The following is an 18,531-nucleotide window of genomic DNA, read 5'->3' as shown; positions in this document are numbered from 1 at the left end:
GTATCTCATATAGAAATGTCCCGGACTATAGCTCCATGCGGGCAGCAATTGTTTGGTCGACTGTAATGTTCATGGTGCTGCCTTCACCGACATTGTCAAAACTCCATAAATTCGAAACGTCAAAATTTATACGTTTGAAATGACATTTTCTTCTTATCAGAAACATTCAGCAGTGTAACAAAGAACTTTCACGTAATTATGTCGGTTTAGTGTCCGTTTTACGTGAATAAATTTGTAAAAAATGGGGATATTCGGTACCACCACCGACACCATCACGGACGAAGTAGGTGAGTCATGGCCACTTTCTGTCTCAAATCTTGCACCAAATTGCGTTTTTCATCGATTATTTGCTGTGGTAAAGTGAGTCACGCTTGAATTTGTTACGTAGAGAAGGCAACGAACGAGAACAACGCCGAGGAAAACTGGGAACTGATCATAAACATTTGTGATAAGGCTGGCAAGTCTGCTGAAGATGCCAAGGCGTACTTGAGGGTCATCCTCAAACGGCTCCACCACCAAGACCCCCACATCGCCCTCCAGGCCGTTACGGTAGGTTTAAGCGCCCCGAAAGCCCCACCTAACCCCAGAACAGTTACTAGACGCCTGTGTCAAAAACAGCGGCAAGTTGTTCCACATTGAGGTCGCCTCAAGGGAGTTCGAGAACGAGTACACGAAACTACTGCAAAAATCGCACATCAGCGTGTCCAAGAAGTTGAGGGAAGCTTTGAAACGGTGGGCTGAGAACGAGTTCAAAACCGAGCAACAACTCAATCTCATTCCTTCTCTGTACACTAAACTGAAGAACAGCGGCGTTGATTTTACATTTACAGACATGGTGAGTGACAAAATTTGTAAATCACGCTCTAATTGCGTTTAAAGCCGGCCAAAAAGTCGGCCCCTGTTAGCAAAGACCCCAACGTTGTCGAGTCACAAGAAGAGGAGAATCAGATCCTCAAAGCCATAGAATTGTCCTTGAAAGAAAGCACGTCGTCGCCACGGGCGTCCAGCGCAAGCGGAAGTCTTTATCCGAGTGCGAATCTCGCAGCTGCGAATAGTTCAACAAATTCGACTCCTGTTAAAGAACCGAAAAAAGTTAGGGCTTTGTATGATTTCGAAGCGGCTGAAGATAATGAACTGACGTTTAAATCGGGCGAAATAAGTGAGTTTTTTGCAAGAAAGTGGTCACAAATAATTGTTTTTCCCAGTTTTTGTGATAGATGATTCTGATCCGAATTGGTGGAAAGGGAGTAATCAAAGGGGCGAAGGGCTGTTTCCGTCAAATTTTGTCACGAAAGACTTGGACGTTGAACCTGAGAAGTTTTGTAAGTATTTCATGAGTCAGAGTCAGATAATATTTTATTGACCTTGTCGGGTTAATTACCTGTTGTCGTTTCAACAAAATTACTAAAACTATAGCCTTCTAACTTGCAAAAAAATAGATTCGCTACCTAACAGGGTGACACCTCGAGCTTTGTTATTGATTACCGTTTAAAATTCTAAAAGGATCATAAGTGTGACGCTCTAAAAACTCAACAATAGCATCTTTCTCGACTCAGTTCATTTTTTTTATCTTATTTTTAATCGTTTTTGCGAAATAACTGCGTTTTTATTTCAAAAACGCCTTTAAACTTTGGAAAGTGCAAAAATGTATTTTTTTTTATTTACTACCTAATAGGACGACACATTGTGGCTTTATTATTGTTTACGGTTAAAAAATACAAAATAGATCATGAAATAATAAGCTTGAAAAAACGCAAAAAATTCCACCTTTTACGATTCAATTCAGTGATTTATCTGCTTATTTTTTGCGAAATAATTGCTCTTTTTTGTCAAAAACGTGATTAAATTGTAGAACAATGCTCTAATTTTTTTCTTTGGATTTACTACTAAAGGGCGACACCCTGCAGCTCATTATCATTAAGAAATATATGAGACGGTAAGCTGTGAAGGTTAAAAAACGCAAAAAAATTTTTTCCTGCTCATTTTTTACAATTTTTGCGAAATAATTGCTTCGTATTTCAAAAACGCACATAAATTTTAGATGAAGCTTGTGGCTTTATTAATTACGGCACAGAAATTAAAAAAGAGATCATTACTAGTAAGCTGCGATGATCGAAAAACACAAAAATAACATCTTTTCCGATACAATTCAGCGATTTTTTTGCTTATTTTTAATAGTTTTTGCGAAATAATTGCTTTTTTTATCTCAAAACGTGCTTAAACGTGGAACAGTGCTCTAATTTTTTTTTTTTTTTTTGGATTTGCTACCAAAGGGTCACACCTTGAGATAGTAAGCTGTGACGGTCGAAGAACGCAAAAATAGCACCTTTTTCGATTCAATTGGGCGATCTTTAGCTTATTTTTAACGATTTTTGCGAAATAATTGCAGAAACGCTCATAAATTTAAGAAAAATGCACAAAATGTTCTCAATTTTTTTTAGATTCGCTACCTAATAGGACATCTTCAATTGTAATTAATTTAATTATTAAATTAAATTATAATTACGGTATAAAAATGCAAAAAAAATCATGAGATAGTAAGCTGTGACGCTCGAAAAACGCAAAAATATCACTTTTTCCGACTCAATTCAGCGATTTTTTAGCTTATGTTTAATGATTTTTGCGAACTGGAAATCTCTTCATCTCTAGAAAATGCAAAAATTATTTTTGACGAATTCTTATTCAACAGTCTCTTTTTTGATTAAGAAATAACGGAAAGACACGAAAGTTGATTTACACACATAAACTCTGGATAACAATAAATAGGCATTTGCCAAAAAATTAGGAATAGTGAAAAAACTGGTAGTACTTAAAAGTTTTTTAGTTATCGAGATGTTGCTTAATTACATTAACATTATTAAACTTTTGACTTTAAGTACCATCAAGATTATAATTATTTTGAGTATCTCTTTATGGAACTAATACGATAAATTAAAAGAAAAAATAAAACAGTATTTTAATTTTTAATGTTAATTTTTTTCACATTTATTTAACTACGTTACTTTGTGAAGAATAAAAGGTTGCTTTGTATTTTACTCAATTTTCATTATCTCATTTATCATTGTCATTATTGAATTAAATTAATCGATTTAAATATATCGAGGTTGGTGAAATAATAACAATTTTGGTTGGTATTATTTTATGAGTTCAGTAGTGTTACACAAGAATATCTCAGTAACTAATAAAGTTTTACGGACTTTTTTCACTATTTGTTTAGATATTTTATTTGGCAAAAACTATCATTCCCTGTGTTTTGGGTGTGTAGTTGTATAGTTTAATTTTGGTCTTAGTGTGGTGGTAATTCTATTAGATTTAGCGAAATAATATTTAAGTTGTTCCTCTTTTGTTTACTTTAGCAAATTTCTGTTATTGACAATGTAAATAACATGAGTACGTAAACAATTAATTCTAAATCATCTAAATAAACATAATTTAGTTGTCTTTTGACGCACTGACATGATAAAATGTCTTGTCTTTCAAGTAAACAAATAGAAATAGAATGGAATTTAGATTTGAAATGATAAAAAATAGTACTACAATAATTCCGAAAAAAAAAACCAAAACTATTAAGTATTTGTTAACATTTGTAGTGTACGAAAAAGCGAAGAAAATCGTTCAGTTCAAAGAAACCGCGGACGTGAAAACCGGTGCCGAAAAAACCGATCCCGAAGACATAGAAATCAACGAGGAGAAAATCGACCGTCTCCTCCACTTGCTCCACGAAGCCGATCCGACAAATCCCGAAACGGACACCGAAGAAATGCTAAAACTCGAACGCGAGGTGAACCTAATGGGTCCCCTAATTGATTCCGAATTAGAAAGGGTGGACAAGAAACACGCCCAATTGACCCAACTCAGTGCTGATCTTGTTGAAGCTCTGGGTCTTTATCATTCTCTGATGCGTGAACCACAATTCCCACCCAAGATGCCTTACAATTATAATCAGATGGCACATCCGCCGCCACCACAACAGCCCCCAAATTCGATGGTGCAGACGTACAACGGATTGCCGCCGCCACCGCCGCAACCCACATCAATGTTGCCCCCAGGAATGGCGCCGCCCCCAGGCATGCATTACGCGACGATGCCCATGATGTCCACGGCGGGCATGCCGCCGCCGCCGCCGCAGTTTTTGATGCATCAGATGCCGGACGACAGGAGGTAAGGATTTAATTTATTTTTACGATTTTTCAAAATCGGAAAAATGTTCATATTTGCTGTTTCAAAACTATAGAAAAAATAGCAACAGCGCACTTATTTTTTTGGGGTCAAATAGATCACAAATTAAAACTTTTTGTGTGTCCGTGTGATTTTGTGTTAAACTATACTCTAGTGTCAAATTTTTGCATCGGTTTTATGTCGCCTAGAAAATCGTTTAAACGTTTTTGCAAGAAATCTTCAGAAAAAATGTCTGTTCAAGGACTCAGAGCTACGGGAGTATGGTACTTCCCAATTTTCCGAGCGGTGTTGCCGGATCTCAGACTCTTATACATAATGGACCGCCACCGCAGTCACAAAGTCAACATTACATGCCTGCTTCAAGCGCCAATCCAAAGTAGTAGGCCTTGAAAGAAGTATTGTTATCAAATTCTTTTCCTTATAACCGATATGTGATTTAACAATTTAGTTATTTTGATAATATCATGTATTTTATTACGAATTTCTTCACTATCTTTGTTGTTTTAGTTTATTTATTAATGAGAAAATTGATATTAAGTTACAATGGCAGGCGTGTGGTGGGGAAAGGTAGTGAAGAAATTATTATAAGTAATGTTGTAGACTTGATGTAAAAACATGTATATGAATAAATTTTATGAAGAAATTTACAAGTCATCATTTTTTAGACAAAAAACCGCAACTGCCAACTTTTACTAAAACCACCATGAATGAATTTTTTAGTGGTGCCAACGTTAGATCTGTTTTATATTTCTGTTTAATAAAAAAACAGATTTTACTCGTTCTATGTTCATTACAAACAGTGGCATATTTACATAAGGGCCAACAAAATGGGCTATAGCCCAGGGCGACAAAAATATCTTTTTTTTTGGTATCATTTTAAGCCTTCTTTCTAATAATAATATTTAAATAACTCTTATAAGAATTACTTCTTATTTTCTTATAAGAATTTAAATAACTCTTATGCGAATACGCTTAAAGTGCTCGGGTGTCTAGGTATGCAACTCGCTTACGCTCGTTGCATAACGACAGCCCTCGAACTTTAAGCTTGTGTTTTTGCACTCTTATTATTAATAACTATTTCAGTTCAAAGCAGATACATACGTATTTATTGTTTTGTTTTTATCAGGTTCCAATGTTAGGAAAGTGAATTTTTTAGCTCTTAGAATAATTTCTTAACTGTTGTGGAGCAGTGTATGTTAAAAACAAATACCTGTTACTTTTTTCCAGCAGTTTATGAATTTATGAATGGTCGTATCATTTTAAAATTGGAGGGGGTAAGTCCTATAAATCTTAAAGTAGTACAAAAAATGTCCTTTTTAAGAATCGTTGTCAGCCAGGGGCAATTAATTAGCCCTTTCCTAAATACGCCACTGATTACAAAACAAAATTTTTTTATTGGCATTTTATCCTCAGAAACATTAAATCCATGTCAAGTTTATAAGTTAAAGTTATAAACAAACTTATTTGAATAATTTTGGTGGAAACAAATACCAACATTTATGTGACATTTGGTGAAAAACAATAATATTAATTGAGACAAGATATTTCCCTAAGCACCATGTCTTGAAAAAAAAAATAGATAAGAAGTTGGTAATATTTTTTTTTAATTTATTTTATTTTATTACCAAATAGTGGGTGGCTGCGTTATTTATTGGTATTCCTGTTGTTCCCGTGATGCGTTTGCCAGCGATAGCCCGTAGAAAGTGAATAACAATTGAGTTTAAAATTTTAACATTAAATTTGACAGTAAGGTTTTTAAAGTCACCCGGTATTTTGCTTTTTGTGCTAAGCTTGTATTCCAAAACCCGCAACACTTTGAAAACTCAAAGCATCAATGATTATTTTCGCCACGCACCGAATTAAAACAAATGAAAACCCAGTTTGAAGTCTCTTATTGATCATTACAAGAATCAAACAAAAGCCATTAAATCACTACTTAAGCCGTGGCCGGCTTCTCGTCGGTGGTAACGTTCGTTACCCCCGAAGCCGTGGAGGTGGTGTCGTCCGGCTCGCCCGCGCACACCAACGACGGGAACTTCTTCTGGAGGGCTTGTCTGTACTTTGGATGGCTGCAAAAGCGCGAATTAGCAAAAAAAGCACAAACTCTTGGATTAAAACCTGATTCCGTATACGATCGGGTTGTAGACAGCGTTGGCTTTAGCAAAGAGCGAGCACCAGATGGTGGCCAAAGGACTGATTTTGGCACCTTCGAAAATACCGGTGAAGTTGGTGACCAGGTAAGGAGTCCAAGCGAAGAACCAGAGCGTGATGGTCATTAGGGCTATCTTGGCGAGTTTGCATTCGGCGCTGGTTTGGGCTGCTTCGGAGGATCGCAAGGACGCAACGTTCATTTTCTTTGCTTGTTCTCTCATCGATTTTTCGTGGGCGGCCACGGCCTAACAAATTATTATTAACACGCTTATTTTGTAACTTCATCCGTATCGCTATGGCAGAATACTGATAAAAAAATGCTCCGGAAAAAACACGCGTGCACGGTTTGGTGACTATCTTCAAATTTTGGAGGAACATGAAGTTCTTAGCACAAACAAATTCGATTCGAACATTTTTGAAAATGTTTAGTATGGCGAAAATTAAATACATAGTTATGGTGCTCCTATCCGAACAGAAATCCAGTGGAAAAAGATAAGTTACTCATTTTAGTTGCTCACTATATTAGAAATGTTTGGTGCGAACGAAAGGTCAAATAATTCAATCAAAATATGAACCACGAGGTGGTGAAGTTGAGAAACCTCTTAATGACCTAGGAGAAAAACATTTCCAACTTATTGAAAGTTAATTGTGTTAATTGAATATCTGGAGTTTCTGAATTAGGAGAGATGTGTTTAAAACAAGAATGTGAATTTTCAGCAGATGTAGTTTCCAGTAAAATTGTGTGCTGTTATTATGGAGCGTTTTCACGGATCGATGTTAGATGTTCAATTAACAAAATTTGAATAAAAATCATCAGAAGAAACTAAGTTCATCAAGTTTTTTACCTGAAACGCTTAAAGATCTCGAGTGTCTAGGTTTACAACTCGCGTACGCTCGTTGCATAACGACAGCCTTCGAACTTTAAGCTTGTGTTTTCGCACTCGTATTATTAATAACTATTTCAGATTGAACGTAAAATTACTAAACTACAGGGTGTTTTACGAAATTTTTCGAGGCCTTTGTGTCTGTAAAATGCAATCAACAATACATATTCCGATAGAAACTAGCTTACAAATTTTGGAACATAGTTTTTCCTAGTTTGTTCACCCCTTGAAAAAATTGCATTGTTTTTAGTTAGTTAATTATTAAGTTAGAAAGATTAAAATCACATTCACTCTATCTCTTGATAGAACACATGGAAAATGTTTCTAAAAAACAGCAATTTATGACAATTAATGAAACAGTGATTAGTTTGACATCTACTGTCATGGCTTTCCAAAAATTAAATAATTAAGTGTGTATTTTTCGTATCTAGTGTTCTGTGAGTTTTGTATATTTGGGTACGTACATCAGGCGTAGGACTCGTTAAATTGTGTGGAACACCTGTATAGGATTCGTTTTTTCGCGTATTTTTTGAAATAAAACTTTTGCTATAATTTTTAATTAAGCGATTATAGTACATAATAATTCGATATTTTTTATTCGATCGCTAATAATTAAAGACAAAATAAAATGGATTTCATGACAAAAACATTATTATTTCGGTTCAAAATAGGCCTGTTAATCATTAACTAATTAAAAACGTTTCAATTTTTCGAAGAGAGTGAATAAATTTGAGGAGACTATTAATTTTTTCGAAATTTGTAATCGCGTTCGAATCGAAATGTATTGTTGATTTTATTTTGCAGGTGCATGACTCGTAAAAATACCTGAAACATTCTGTATATTTATAATTTTATTATTATCAAACAATAATGTTTTTAGAGATATGATTAAACCTTGAGACTTGTTAGTTTTTTTCTTGAAATAAAATTCTTCTTGATGTCATTTTTATTATGTTAATTGTTGAAGAGGTTTAGTTACAAAATTTGATGACAAATTTTAAAGTAAAGATTGTTAAAAGCCTGACGTTATTTTAGCGATTAAACGTTCTCGTTATTCGATTAATAATATTCACATACAAATTAGCTTTCATAACAAAAATCGTTATTCGCTTCTACTTAAATAGTGATATCGTTATAAGTTAGAAAATAAGTCACGAGACGGGGCAGATGAAATGATTTTATTTTTACCTGCACTATAAACCAGTAGGAATAGATGATGGTGAAGAGAGGAACGAAATAGACCCAAACGGCGTAAACCAAAATATAGCTCCGACTAACCCAATCCTTGGTCAAATAATCCGTTCCACACGCCGTCATGTTGCCTTCTGGCACGTAGCGGTTCCATCCAAAGAAGGGTGCGATGGTCCACAGCGTGGAGAAGACCCAGATGATCAGTATCCTCAACATGGCCCCTTTCTTGGTCAACGGTTGCGCACTGAGCCCCTTCACAATCACATTGTACCGATCCAAGGCGATGAACGTCATGGTCCAGATGGATGCGCATCCGAAGAGAGACCCACTCATGCCGTAGAGCTCGCACACGAGGGGCCCCAGCACCCAGGTCTCGTTGTAGCAATTAATGACCATAGCCGGGGACATGCAGAGCATCATCAGGAAGTCGGAGAAGGCCAAATTGACCACGAGGAGGTTCGAGGGGGTTCGCAGCGCCTTGGTGGAGGAGAAGATGTAGATGACCATTCCGTTGCCCACGATGGAGACGAAGCCCAGAACGCCGATCACGAAGCCCAGAATGCCGTGCCAGAGGGGGTTCATGGGCGGGAACTGGTACCAATGGGCGTCCACCAGGTGGAGCATGTCGGGGAGGACTTTGTCCACGACGGTGAGGTTGCCGCCGCCATAGCCCGAGCGCTGCGCCGCCCAGGCGATGAAGTTTGGCTCGCCCATCACAGACATGGTGGCCTGCGGAGGGCGAAATTACCAGAAATGGGCATGCAAAAGGGGCACTTGCCTTAAATCACGGCTTCTTGGAGGTATTCCAATGGTAAGAGAACACATCCAACGGAAGTTGCGTCCGTTGCGACTTCCTTTCACGACACGGATACTTCTTTTATATAACTTCTTACGTATATAATTCAATAAAGACAATCCCCTTGAGCATCTTTACTTGGCTTCAATAAGGATTCAACCTACCTAATTACATTATCTTCCTGAAAGTTTTTGAAGCTGCTTTGGTCAAGGACAAGGAATTAAGGCGTAATTATAGGTCAAGATTTTCATATTGTTAAATACTAGCGAATAATTTTCGATTTAAATTTATACATAGGAAACGGAATTAATCTAACACACATTTTAAGGATAGTGTGACACTGCCAAAAAATATTAGCATAAGTTTATTAATCAAATTATATAATTTCAAAAGACCTAGGGCATTTTAAAACTAAAAAAAAATATGAAAACAGATTTTCAATTTAGTTTTGGAAACGTGTATCATTTGCAAGGAAAAAAATTGTCATTTATTATTTATTATTTACTTATTATGTATTATCTTAACATTCATTGTGTAAAACTTCGTTTTTCTATCCCTTACCAATCTTTAAATAACCTTGATAGAAATAAAAAATTACAAGCAATAGCTAAAGACACGCTATAAATATCTTTCATCTGTTGTCTCATCCTGCAAGATATGTGTCAGCTGTGTCAGGACTGGCAGGGCAGTAGACAAGAACCTGCTTTGGACCCCTTTATTATAGAACCTGATATACCTAATAAAAACCGTTCTTTATTTTATGTTGGAATTCCTTTGAAAGAAAAAATTAAAATGTAGGTTTTATTTGATAAAAGTGTGATAAAAGACTTACATTCGACTAAAATTTAGTTCCATCGCCGAAGTGGTCGCTACTTGCTTCATATACTTTAATTAATAAATTTCTTAAGAAAAATACGATATACATTATTATTGTCTGAGAATAAGAGTAGAAGTTGATACTGTGTTGTAAGTGAATTTTTCAAAAATTGTTAAATCTTCCGAAGCCGATTTTAGAAAGCTAGAGAGGGCACCCCTTCAATTTTTTAATATGTTGTAGAGAAAGGTCTTATGATGTTCTCATACAAAGATGAAGCTTGTTTCTCTGTGCCATCCAATCGAGCCAAGCACGTCTGTAACAACGTGTTTTATGCGATTTTTAAAAAAATTGTTAAGTCTTCCAGAGCTGATAATAAGAAACCAAAAGTTGGCGCCCCTCCATTTTTTTAATATGTTGTAGAGGAAGGTCTTTTGATGTTCCTTTATGAAAAAGAATTTTATTACTTTGTGCTTACGTACATTTTTAAACGTTATAATTTTGATTCAATTTATTGTTTTTCCTTAAGAGTATATCGTAGCATATAACACTTAATTTAATGTAAACTGTATAAATTCAAAAAAGAGTAATTCAAAAATTCGACGAGGCGTATAGAATGAGGCCGGAATGATACCCTTAATGCGTACTGGCCTTTAGCTGAACAATTTTTTCTTTTATATTAATTTACAACGTTTGATTAATAAATGTTCATCTTATAATTGTGATACAGCCCTGAACAAAGTTGTATCCGTACACAAGGCCAAAAACGTTTCACAACAATAATTTTGTCCAAGATATTGGCTCCGAGTCACTGTTTTTATTTGTTCGTAATAAAATTCAGGACTAAATAAATAAAATTTGTATTAAGATTGTATCAATGAGACATTTTTTATATAAGAATGTTAAGCTGTTCTTATCCTTATCTTGTCATACTTCTACAACGCTTGTGGTATTTATAATAATATTTCGCATTTTAGTTCATAGTGAATTTTCCAACAAAGCATTTTTTTAGAGTGAAATGTAGTAGAAATTGTTAATTACTGGTGAGTTTTCTTAGCTCAAAATTTGCCCTTGGGATTTAGTTTAACACATAATTCTTTTTTTATACAGAATTATTATTCTATTATGAACTAAAGTGGGATATATTAGTAATAACTTTTGTAACCCAGCAAAGTATCGTGTGTAATTAAAATTTTTCGTACACTAGCATCTTCGTTTTCTTGAAAAAATCTTTTTTTCTATAATATTAACACCTTATTTATAATCATATTTTTTACAATTCTAAATCTTTGAAAAAAACAAAAAATGTGTATTTTTGCAACAGTCACATCTTCACTCTCAAAAGACCAACTACTACTTTCAATTACGTTTCGTTTGTTCATGTCGATATACATTTTTTTACATAATTCAGCATAATGTAAATAGAGAATTAAATACATTATCGTGCGAAAATTGTAACTTTAAACTTAAAGGGGCATTAATTTTTAAATATATCGTTAAAGTAATTTTGAAATAGAGTTTTGAGTTAAAGTCGATTTTAAATTTAAAATAAGAATTAATTTTGTTTATGAAATCAGCCCTTAGTTTCTTTAGTTTCCTTTCCTTTAGTTTCTTAGTTCTCAAACCGTGATTTCAACCTGATCTCAATGATCCCATGTAAACATGGGAACAAGTTTTACATATTTTTCCTTGCAGCTTTGAACTACTTTGAACCAAATTTATCATATAACAAAAATTCAGAATAAAATAAGGAGGTATAATAAGAATTACTGAAAATATATGGAAAGCATTCTCGCCTGCTTGGGGTTAATTCACATTTAGCGCGGGCCGGATGTCGCTAGCATCGCTCATTCGCGACGCGCACGCGCAGTTCCCTCCAGTCAACCAACAAGCAACGAATCGTCCATTTTGAAATTGCAAATTTGTGACGCGCAGTTATCACAACAAAATATTTGAAAAACTCGACATTTCCTGCGCAAAAACAGGTAAGTCCCACCCAAACTCCAAAACTCATTACATTTTTCAATAAGCACACCGGAAATGCTCGTTATTATCATTTTCTGGGGCGTTTTTGGGAGATACGCCATCGGCCGGCTTGCCGGTCACGCGTCGCTTTTTACTCCATTACAAAATTAACTTTTTCAAGGTAGACAATGGCCGAGAATAACCCACAAGAGACCGAATCTTCCAACCCGCCGCAGCAGCAACAGCAGCCCCGGCCCATGGGTGGCGGCATGGGCGGAATGGGCGGCTTCCGAGGTCGCGGGGGCCCCGGGGGTCGGGGTATGCCCAGAGGACGCGGTGGCTTTATGAGGGGACGGTACGTTGGGGAGTACAGAGGTGTTATGTTTTTTTTTATCTAGGTTCTTTTCCAGGGGAGGACCTGGTGGCCCGCCAGGACGTGGAGGCCCAATGATGAGGGGACGCGGTGGCCCCAGAGGGGCGCCGAGAGGACGCTTCCCGCCAGGACCTGGTAAGCGTTTTTTTTTTTTTTTGTATTAACTGTTTTGTAATTTTAAATTATTTTTATTGACCCAGTCAAATAAGCCTTTTCAAAACGTTGGTAATGTTGTGGATGAACTTGCATTTTTGCTGTTATTGTGAAGTATACAGGGTGATACAAAAATACCGTAGAATTTCTCTGGTGCTGATAAGGGACATCAAACTGAATTAAAAGTTCCTTTGACAAAAATTTGTTTGAGCCTTTATGTACGAGAGATAGCTCTTCAATGTTAAGTAAATTTTTAGGTGCTTCAGATCATATTTTTTACTTTAATTAGCGGAAACTACAACTCTTGCATCATTAAACAAATACCTTTGCCGAAAAAATATGTAAATTTTTTGCGTTGTTTTTAATGTGGGGACAAGTTTTTCTATTACAGTTTTTGCTGATTTTAGCTCAATTTTTTCAGTACAATGTAATAGGTTTTCAAGAACTAACTCTCGAGACTGGATTGAAAAAACGAATATGAAGTATTTTTTTAAGATTATTCAAAATCGAGAAAAAAAAGTTTTAAATTTAAATAATTTTAAAACAAATTTCACATAAAAGGTGTGAACAATGTAGAAGTTTTATGAACGGTTATTAAAGTAAAAAATGTGACATTATAAAATAAGCTGTGTTAAAGTTATTTTTATTGGAACAAATATGCAATCTTCGCAGTTTTTAATTACATAAAAAATAAACAGAAAATTGAAATCCAATTGTTCTACCATTAGATAACACTTTTTTATTATTTAGCGAACTGCAGTGGAGGTGACGTTGATAAAGTTAATAAAATAAATTTTTTCTTTTTCCAATATTTCATGTTTAATTAGAAAAAAATGGCACTGCAAGCTTATTCTAGTAACTAATTACGCTGTTTTTGGATTAATTAGTATTTAAAACATTATAAATTATAAATACTTGTTGGGTGATATGTATATTTTTCATAGTTTTAATTGAAGATCTAAAAATTTTTCATGGCCTAGGTTTAAAGAAAAAACAAGATATTATACCATTCTGTTATTGCTGCTAAAGAAATATTAAAAAAAATCATCGACATTCTACCTAACATTAAATTTTACCTAAAAAAGTGTGTACAGGTTTTTTGTTTTAAATATGTATCTTTTATAATATGGAAGATATGAATTTTTTAAGAATCACGCTAAAATGTCAACTTTTGTCTGTAAGTCGGAAACAAAAGACGATGGCTTGATGCAGTTTTGCCGAAAATTATTCTCAAAAAACAGACTTGATAATGTGTCACCCTGTACAATAAAATTAAAAAAAAGTCATAAACACTCGACTTGAATTTAAAGGTCGTTTTTGGATTTGAAATATTTTCATGAAGACTTTAACGAAAAATTTACAAAAACTTGAAATTAGACACATTTTGCGCTTAGATCCTAATATCTTCCTTCTGGATAAAACTAGTAACTTCATTTATTTATATTTTTTGCATAAGAATCTTAACGAATGCAGTTTTTTATGTAGAAACTAGAAACACAAGACAAGGTTTGATAAAAATCCAAAATTATCTCCAACATTTTGATTTAAAGACTTATTTGACTGGACTTTATTGACGTTACTAGATCAGGTGATAAATTGCAGAAGATTTTAATTTTGCAGGTGGCCCCCCTGGAGGTCCAGGCGGTGATGCGCCTGGACCTCGCGGGCCCCCTGGCGGTCCACGTGCTCCCATGGGTCGTGGTGGTCCTGGTGGTTTCCGTGGTAGAGGCATGGGTGGCCCCCCTAAAGGACCTGGTATGGGTCGTGGTCGTGGTACAGGGATGGTACCACGTGGGAGAGGATTTGGTGGTCCGAGGGGCGTAGGAGGCCGTGGTGGTTTCCTTGGTCAGAAGCGAACTCCTGGACAATTCGGTCAAGGTGGACCAGGACCAAAAAGGCCGCGATTTGAAAATGGCAATCAGAACGGATTTGGACAAAAGTAACTAAATTTTCTCGATGGTTTTCATTATTTTAATTTTTGGAAAATAGTAGGACGCAAGGATACGGTGGCAGTGGTGGTGCCTCTGGTGGTTACCAACAGTCGTACAATTCACAATCGTATGGACAGGGTCAAGGTGGTTATGGACAACAAGGCGGTGGAAGTGGCGGATATGGTAGTGGATCTGGTGGAGGTTACGGCAATTCGGGACAATATGATGGTACGAGTTATGCGACCACATATCAGACAGGTAGATGGCCACGATAGGGATAAAAAGTGGGAATGGGATGATAAAGTACTGTCTATTATTAACCTTTCATTTTTTAATTGCCATCTACAGGCAAAATGGCCGGACAAATACGTAATACAATACTAATTGTAATTGCAAAATTGAATTTGTTTGTTTGTAAACCAAAGAGTTAATCATTTCTCTCCAAAACATATTAGTCATTCTTTTGAATCGTTTGTTGTTCAGATTCAGATAACTACGGATCATCAGGTTACAGCAGTGGTGGGGGTGCCGGAGCCGGGGGTTACAATAGCCAACAAGGGGGCTATGAAGACAGAAGTGGGGGATACGCAGCTTCCGGGGGATATGGTGAGTCAAAGCGTTTTGTTCGGATTAAATTTTGAAAGTCAAAAATAATTTGATTTTTTTTCTATTTAGAAAAGAAAAGTGCAAAAGCATTTGTTTGAGTGGTAGTTTGCAGCCATTTGTTGTTTAATGTCATAGAACTGAAGCTCAAAATGTGGAATTTGACAAGGCTTGATGTAAATACCGTTGTTTGTTGAAAAAAAATATGAATATAAGTTAATATTGTGTGATAAAGGAAGTAACTTGATGATGGAAATAAATCTTCTTTTTTAAGTGTTTGAGTTAATATTTTTTGATTAAACAACTGATTGAAGCACAAGATCGATTATGTGTCAAAACTTTTGCACCTAACATTGACATGAAAATTTTTGTAATTAAATTCTTAAAAAGACATAAATTATTTACCTAAGAACTTATTATTAAATACACAAGATCGATTATGTGTGAAGCCAAAGGAAAGTTTTGCACATTATACCGTCGATTATAGTAAATAAAAAAAAAAACATTTTTAAAGATATTTGATACTGTTGTTGTGAAACATTGGTGCACAGTGCAGACAGGATGTTCGCGAAGTTGAGGGGTTCCTACTACCAGGTGCTAGCATACATTGTTCTTAAGAGATTTAGCCTAAAACACCTTAGTATGGTAGCGCTCAGCTCGGTTTGCGTGTGCGTCATCTGACATTTCTGTCACTACGTTTACATAGCAGGGGCATAGCGGTGACAAACTATCAAATATTTTTTGAGGTTACGAAGTGTTTAAATTATGAGTTGTTACAAAAAATACAGATTCACAAAACAAGAACTAATAAACGCAGAATCAAAAACCTAACGAAACGCAAATCACAAAACACAATAAACGAACAGAAAATACTTGCGATTAACACCGATAACACTTTCGACAACCATGCGACGACGTCTATAATTTACTGTCAATGTCAGTTTGACAAATTCGTGACACTTGATGGTGTTGTCGAAGTGCATATGTAAATTAATGTTCAAGGATACCACCCTTAGATACCCCTTAGTTGTTTAAATTTGCATTGTTTTTGATAATTTTTTTACAGCTTTGTGTTGGTAATGAAAAAATGAAATTGATGACGCACACGCAAACCGAGCTGACCGCCACTATAAAATGTTGATGATAACAAAGATAACAGTATTTTTTTTTTGAAATTGTGTGAGTCGATCCTGTTCTGTTCAAAAAAATCAAAGGACCATTGACGTTAATCATAAAAAATTAGCAATTGCCATCTAATTAGTCGGAAGAGCTTATATTGCAGTGATAAAAATCTTACAGATTTGGAGCTATTGTATGACCAATGCTATCAGAATACAGCTGCGGCTGCAGAGAGTGCGCAGATTATGAAAAAATAATAAGAGTAACACCATTAAACATTTAGTATCCGAAGTGCTTATCTTAAAGCGACAAATTTTAGAAAGCTTAATTATCTCCGTTATTAAAAACATTTTATTAAGACGGTTTAGGCTAAAACTCTTAAGAATAATCCATAGTGCCTCGTGTTAAAAGTAACGCCTCAACTTGGCGAACAGCCTGTATATTCTTTTGAATTTTACTTATTTAATGAAAAAATGTGTGCAAATCTCAGCCTGGTTATATTTAATAACCTCTTGAGATGCCTTTGACATTCATAATTAATGTGGCTTTGCATCTCCATGTTTGCAGGTTCAACAAACCAGGCTAGACGGTTCTAAAAAAGCCATCGCGTCTTTGCGTTAGAGTGTTTTTATCATTGATGTAATTGTCTTATATATAATTAAGTTTGTGTGAATGAGTAACTCAATATATTTTTTATATTTTGTAGTACATGTTTAGTTAATAAGTTTTTATGATGTTCTTTTGGAGATTATACTTTTGCTTTTTTGGGATCATTCATAACTTTTGAGGAAAAAAATTTGAACGTCACAGTAGTAAATAACGATCTCGTCAAATCGACCCTAATGCCCTTTTTGATGTGGATTAGTGCAAGGGAAATTTTGTAGTTTAATAAAGAAAAAATGTATCACTTTATTTATTGATGTGCATCTAAGCTAGTATTTGTAGTTTTCCATATGTTTCGAATTTAAACAGTCGGACGAACATTTAAAACAAACTCATTGTCGAGTTTGAATTATGAACATTTTTAAACGATTACTTGTACATTAAGATGAGGCATTAAAAATAAAATATTTGATAAGACATTCCTGTGCAAATTTCTTATCCCATTTTTTGACAATGACACGAACGAAATCGTGCAAAATTATGAAGACTATTCACAGTTGACACAATTTGAGTAAGTATTACCTACCAAATACGATGTAATCTACAATTCTGTAGATTTAATGTCTCTCATTTATTGTATAGATGGTAACAGCTGGTTATTTTTTGCATGTATTTTTTGATCAAATGACTATACAGGAATCTGGGCAATATTACCAACCCGATTATGCAAATAATAATCCCTTAATTTGAATTTACAGCTGTAACATCCTCACGAAAGAGGTGTTTGTAATTCATGATCTATAAATGAATTGATCACGTGCCAAAACGTATTTATACACACACTCATCCCTGTTCTGAACAGTTTGATTTGTGAAGACTAATTATGAGAAGAACTTTTTTGTTCCCGTGCCCACATATAGTGGAGCAAACAATTTTGTCCAAAAATTGGCTGCAAAATAAGCTATTAGCAAAAATGGACACATTTTAGGTAATGTATTGAAATTAATAGTTTCCTTTCTGTAATAGAACTTTTGAGCCTTTTTATAATTTTTCAAAAAAGTGCATTAAAATTAAAAAATAAGAGAACGACTTGTTCTTGTAATTTGTTTCTTTTGTAATTATTAATTTCAAATAATTAACAAACCACAAATTGACAAACAAGAAATCCTATTAAAATGCACTCACAAGCTCATGTTTCTCGTAGTTACTTTTTTAATCGTGTTTAACTGGAACGAGTTGGATATTTTAAAAAGTCACTTTAACGTTTTGTTCTTTCATGTCAGGCTCGCTTTTAAAATATCTAACTGGTTTTTGTGGTGGTTTATTTAAGCAATTTTGTTTTTAGGTTGAACTGAGTCGGCTTCTCTAACGCCGTGGATATCAAGATAAGAAACAACACCAGAAGTTTGTGGTATAATGACATCATTAAGTGCACTGCACTTAATTCGGAGAATTGATTAAGACAAATGTTACATAATAAACAAAAAATATGAGGCAACGGAACGTAAAACACTTGCAAGCGTTCCGCGAAGAAGACTGACATTGACGCATTTTTTCCAGTTATGAAGGCTAATTCGCTTGAAGTATTTCTTGCGGTTTTGCAGTGTTTTCTGTTCCGATAGAATAACGTCATCTTTAGAATATTAAAGTGATATTTTACTAATGATTTTTCAGATTTTGGACAAGTGGATGAAGGTGGTACTTTTGACAATAAATTTATTTACAGGAATTTGATTTCTTGTATTAAAACCTCAAGATTTTCCATTCCA

At 35.0% G+C, this 18,531-nt stretch overlaps 3 protein-coding genes across 12 annotated transcripts; 2 read left to right on the top strand and 1 right to left on the bottom strand.

The window, feature by feature from the left end:
• Nucleotides 1–74: 74 nt before the first annotated feature.
• Nucleotides 75–4,822, top strand: Stam (Signal transducing adaptor molecule). Its single transcript, XM_968012.5, has 7 exons — nt 75–287; nt 389–549; nt 593–835; nt 880–1,159; nt 1,206–1,322; nt 3,591–4,161; nt 4,421–4,822. The coding sequence occupies exons 1-7, from the start codon at nt 242–244 to the stop codon at nt 4,557–4,559; spliced, it is 1,557 nt and encodes a 518-aa protein (XP_973105.1). The 5' UTR covers nt 75–241; the 3' UTR covers nt 4,560–4,822.
• A 1,247-nt stretch (nt 4,823–6,069) lies between these two features.
• LOC661924 (rhodopsin 1/6-like) lies at nt 6,070–9,238 on the bottom strand. Its single transcript, NM_001162519.1, is given in 4 exon segments — nt 6,070–6,248; nt 6,298–6,575; nt 8,403–9,134; nt 9,184–9,238. Coding segments are annotated over 3 exon segments (1,137 nt in total). The 5' UTR covers nt 9,129–9,134; nt 9,184–9,238; the 3' UTR covers nt 6,070–6,115.
• A 2,613-nt stretch (nt 9,239–11,851) lies between these two features.
• Nucleotides 11,852–18,491, top strand: LOC100142484 (uncharacterized). Of its 10 annotated transcripts, none has more exons than XM_064357013.1 (7): nt 11,852–12,000; nt 12,162–12,335; nt 12,379–12,488; nt 14,112–14,445; nt 14,496–14,665; nt 14,921–15,043; nt 18,108–18,491. In XM_064357013.1, exons 2-7 carry the CDS (start codon nt 12,169–12,171, stop codon nt 18,110–18,112), a joined length of 909 nt encoding a protein of 302 aa, XP_064213083.1. In that variant the 5' UTR covers nt 11,852–12,000; nt 12,162–12,168; the 3' UTR covers nt 18,113–18,491. The 10 variants fall into 10 exon arrangements, with proteins under 10 accessions (XP_064213083.1, XP_064213080.1, XP_064213081.1 ...); XM_064357010.1 differs by having other exon boundaries at nt 14,496–14,695; XM_064357011.1 differs by lacking the exon at nt 18,108–18,491 and adding an exon at nt 16,727–17,241 and having other exon boundaries at nt 12,391–12,488; nt 14,127–14,445; nt 14,496–14,695.
• Nucleotides 18,492–18,531: the final 40 nt, after the last annotated feature.

This window comes from Tribolium castaneum, chromosome 5 (genome assembly GCF_031307605.1).
Source record: "Tribolium castaneum strain GA2 chromosome 5, icTriCast1.1, whole genome shotgun sequence".
Classification (NCBI taxonomy): Eukaryota; Metazoa; Arthropoda; class Insecta; order Coleoptera; family Tenebrionidae; genus Tribolium; species Tribolium castaneum.
This window is presented reverse-complemented; position numbering and strand designations above follow the sequence as displayed.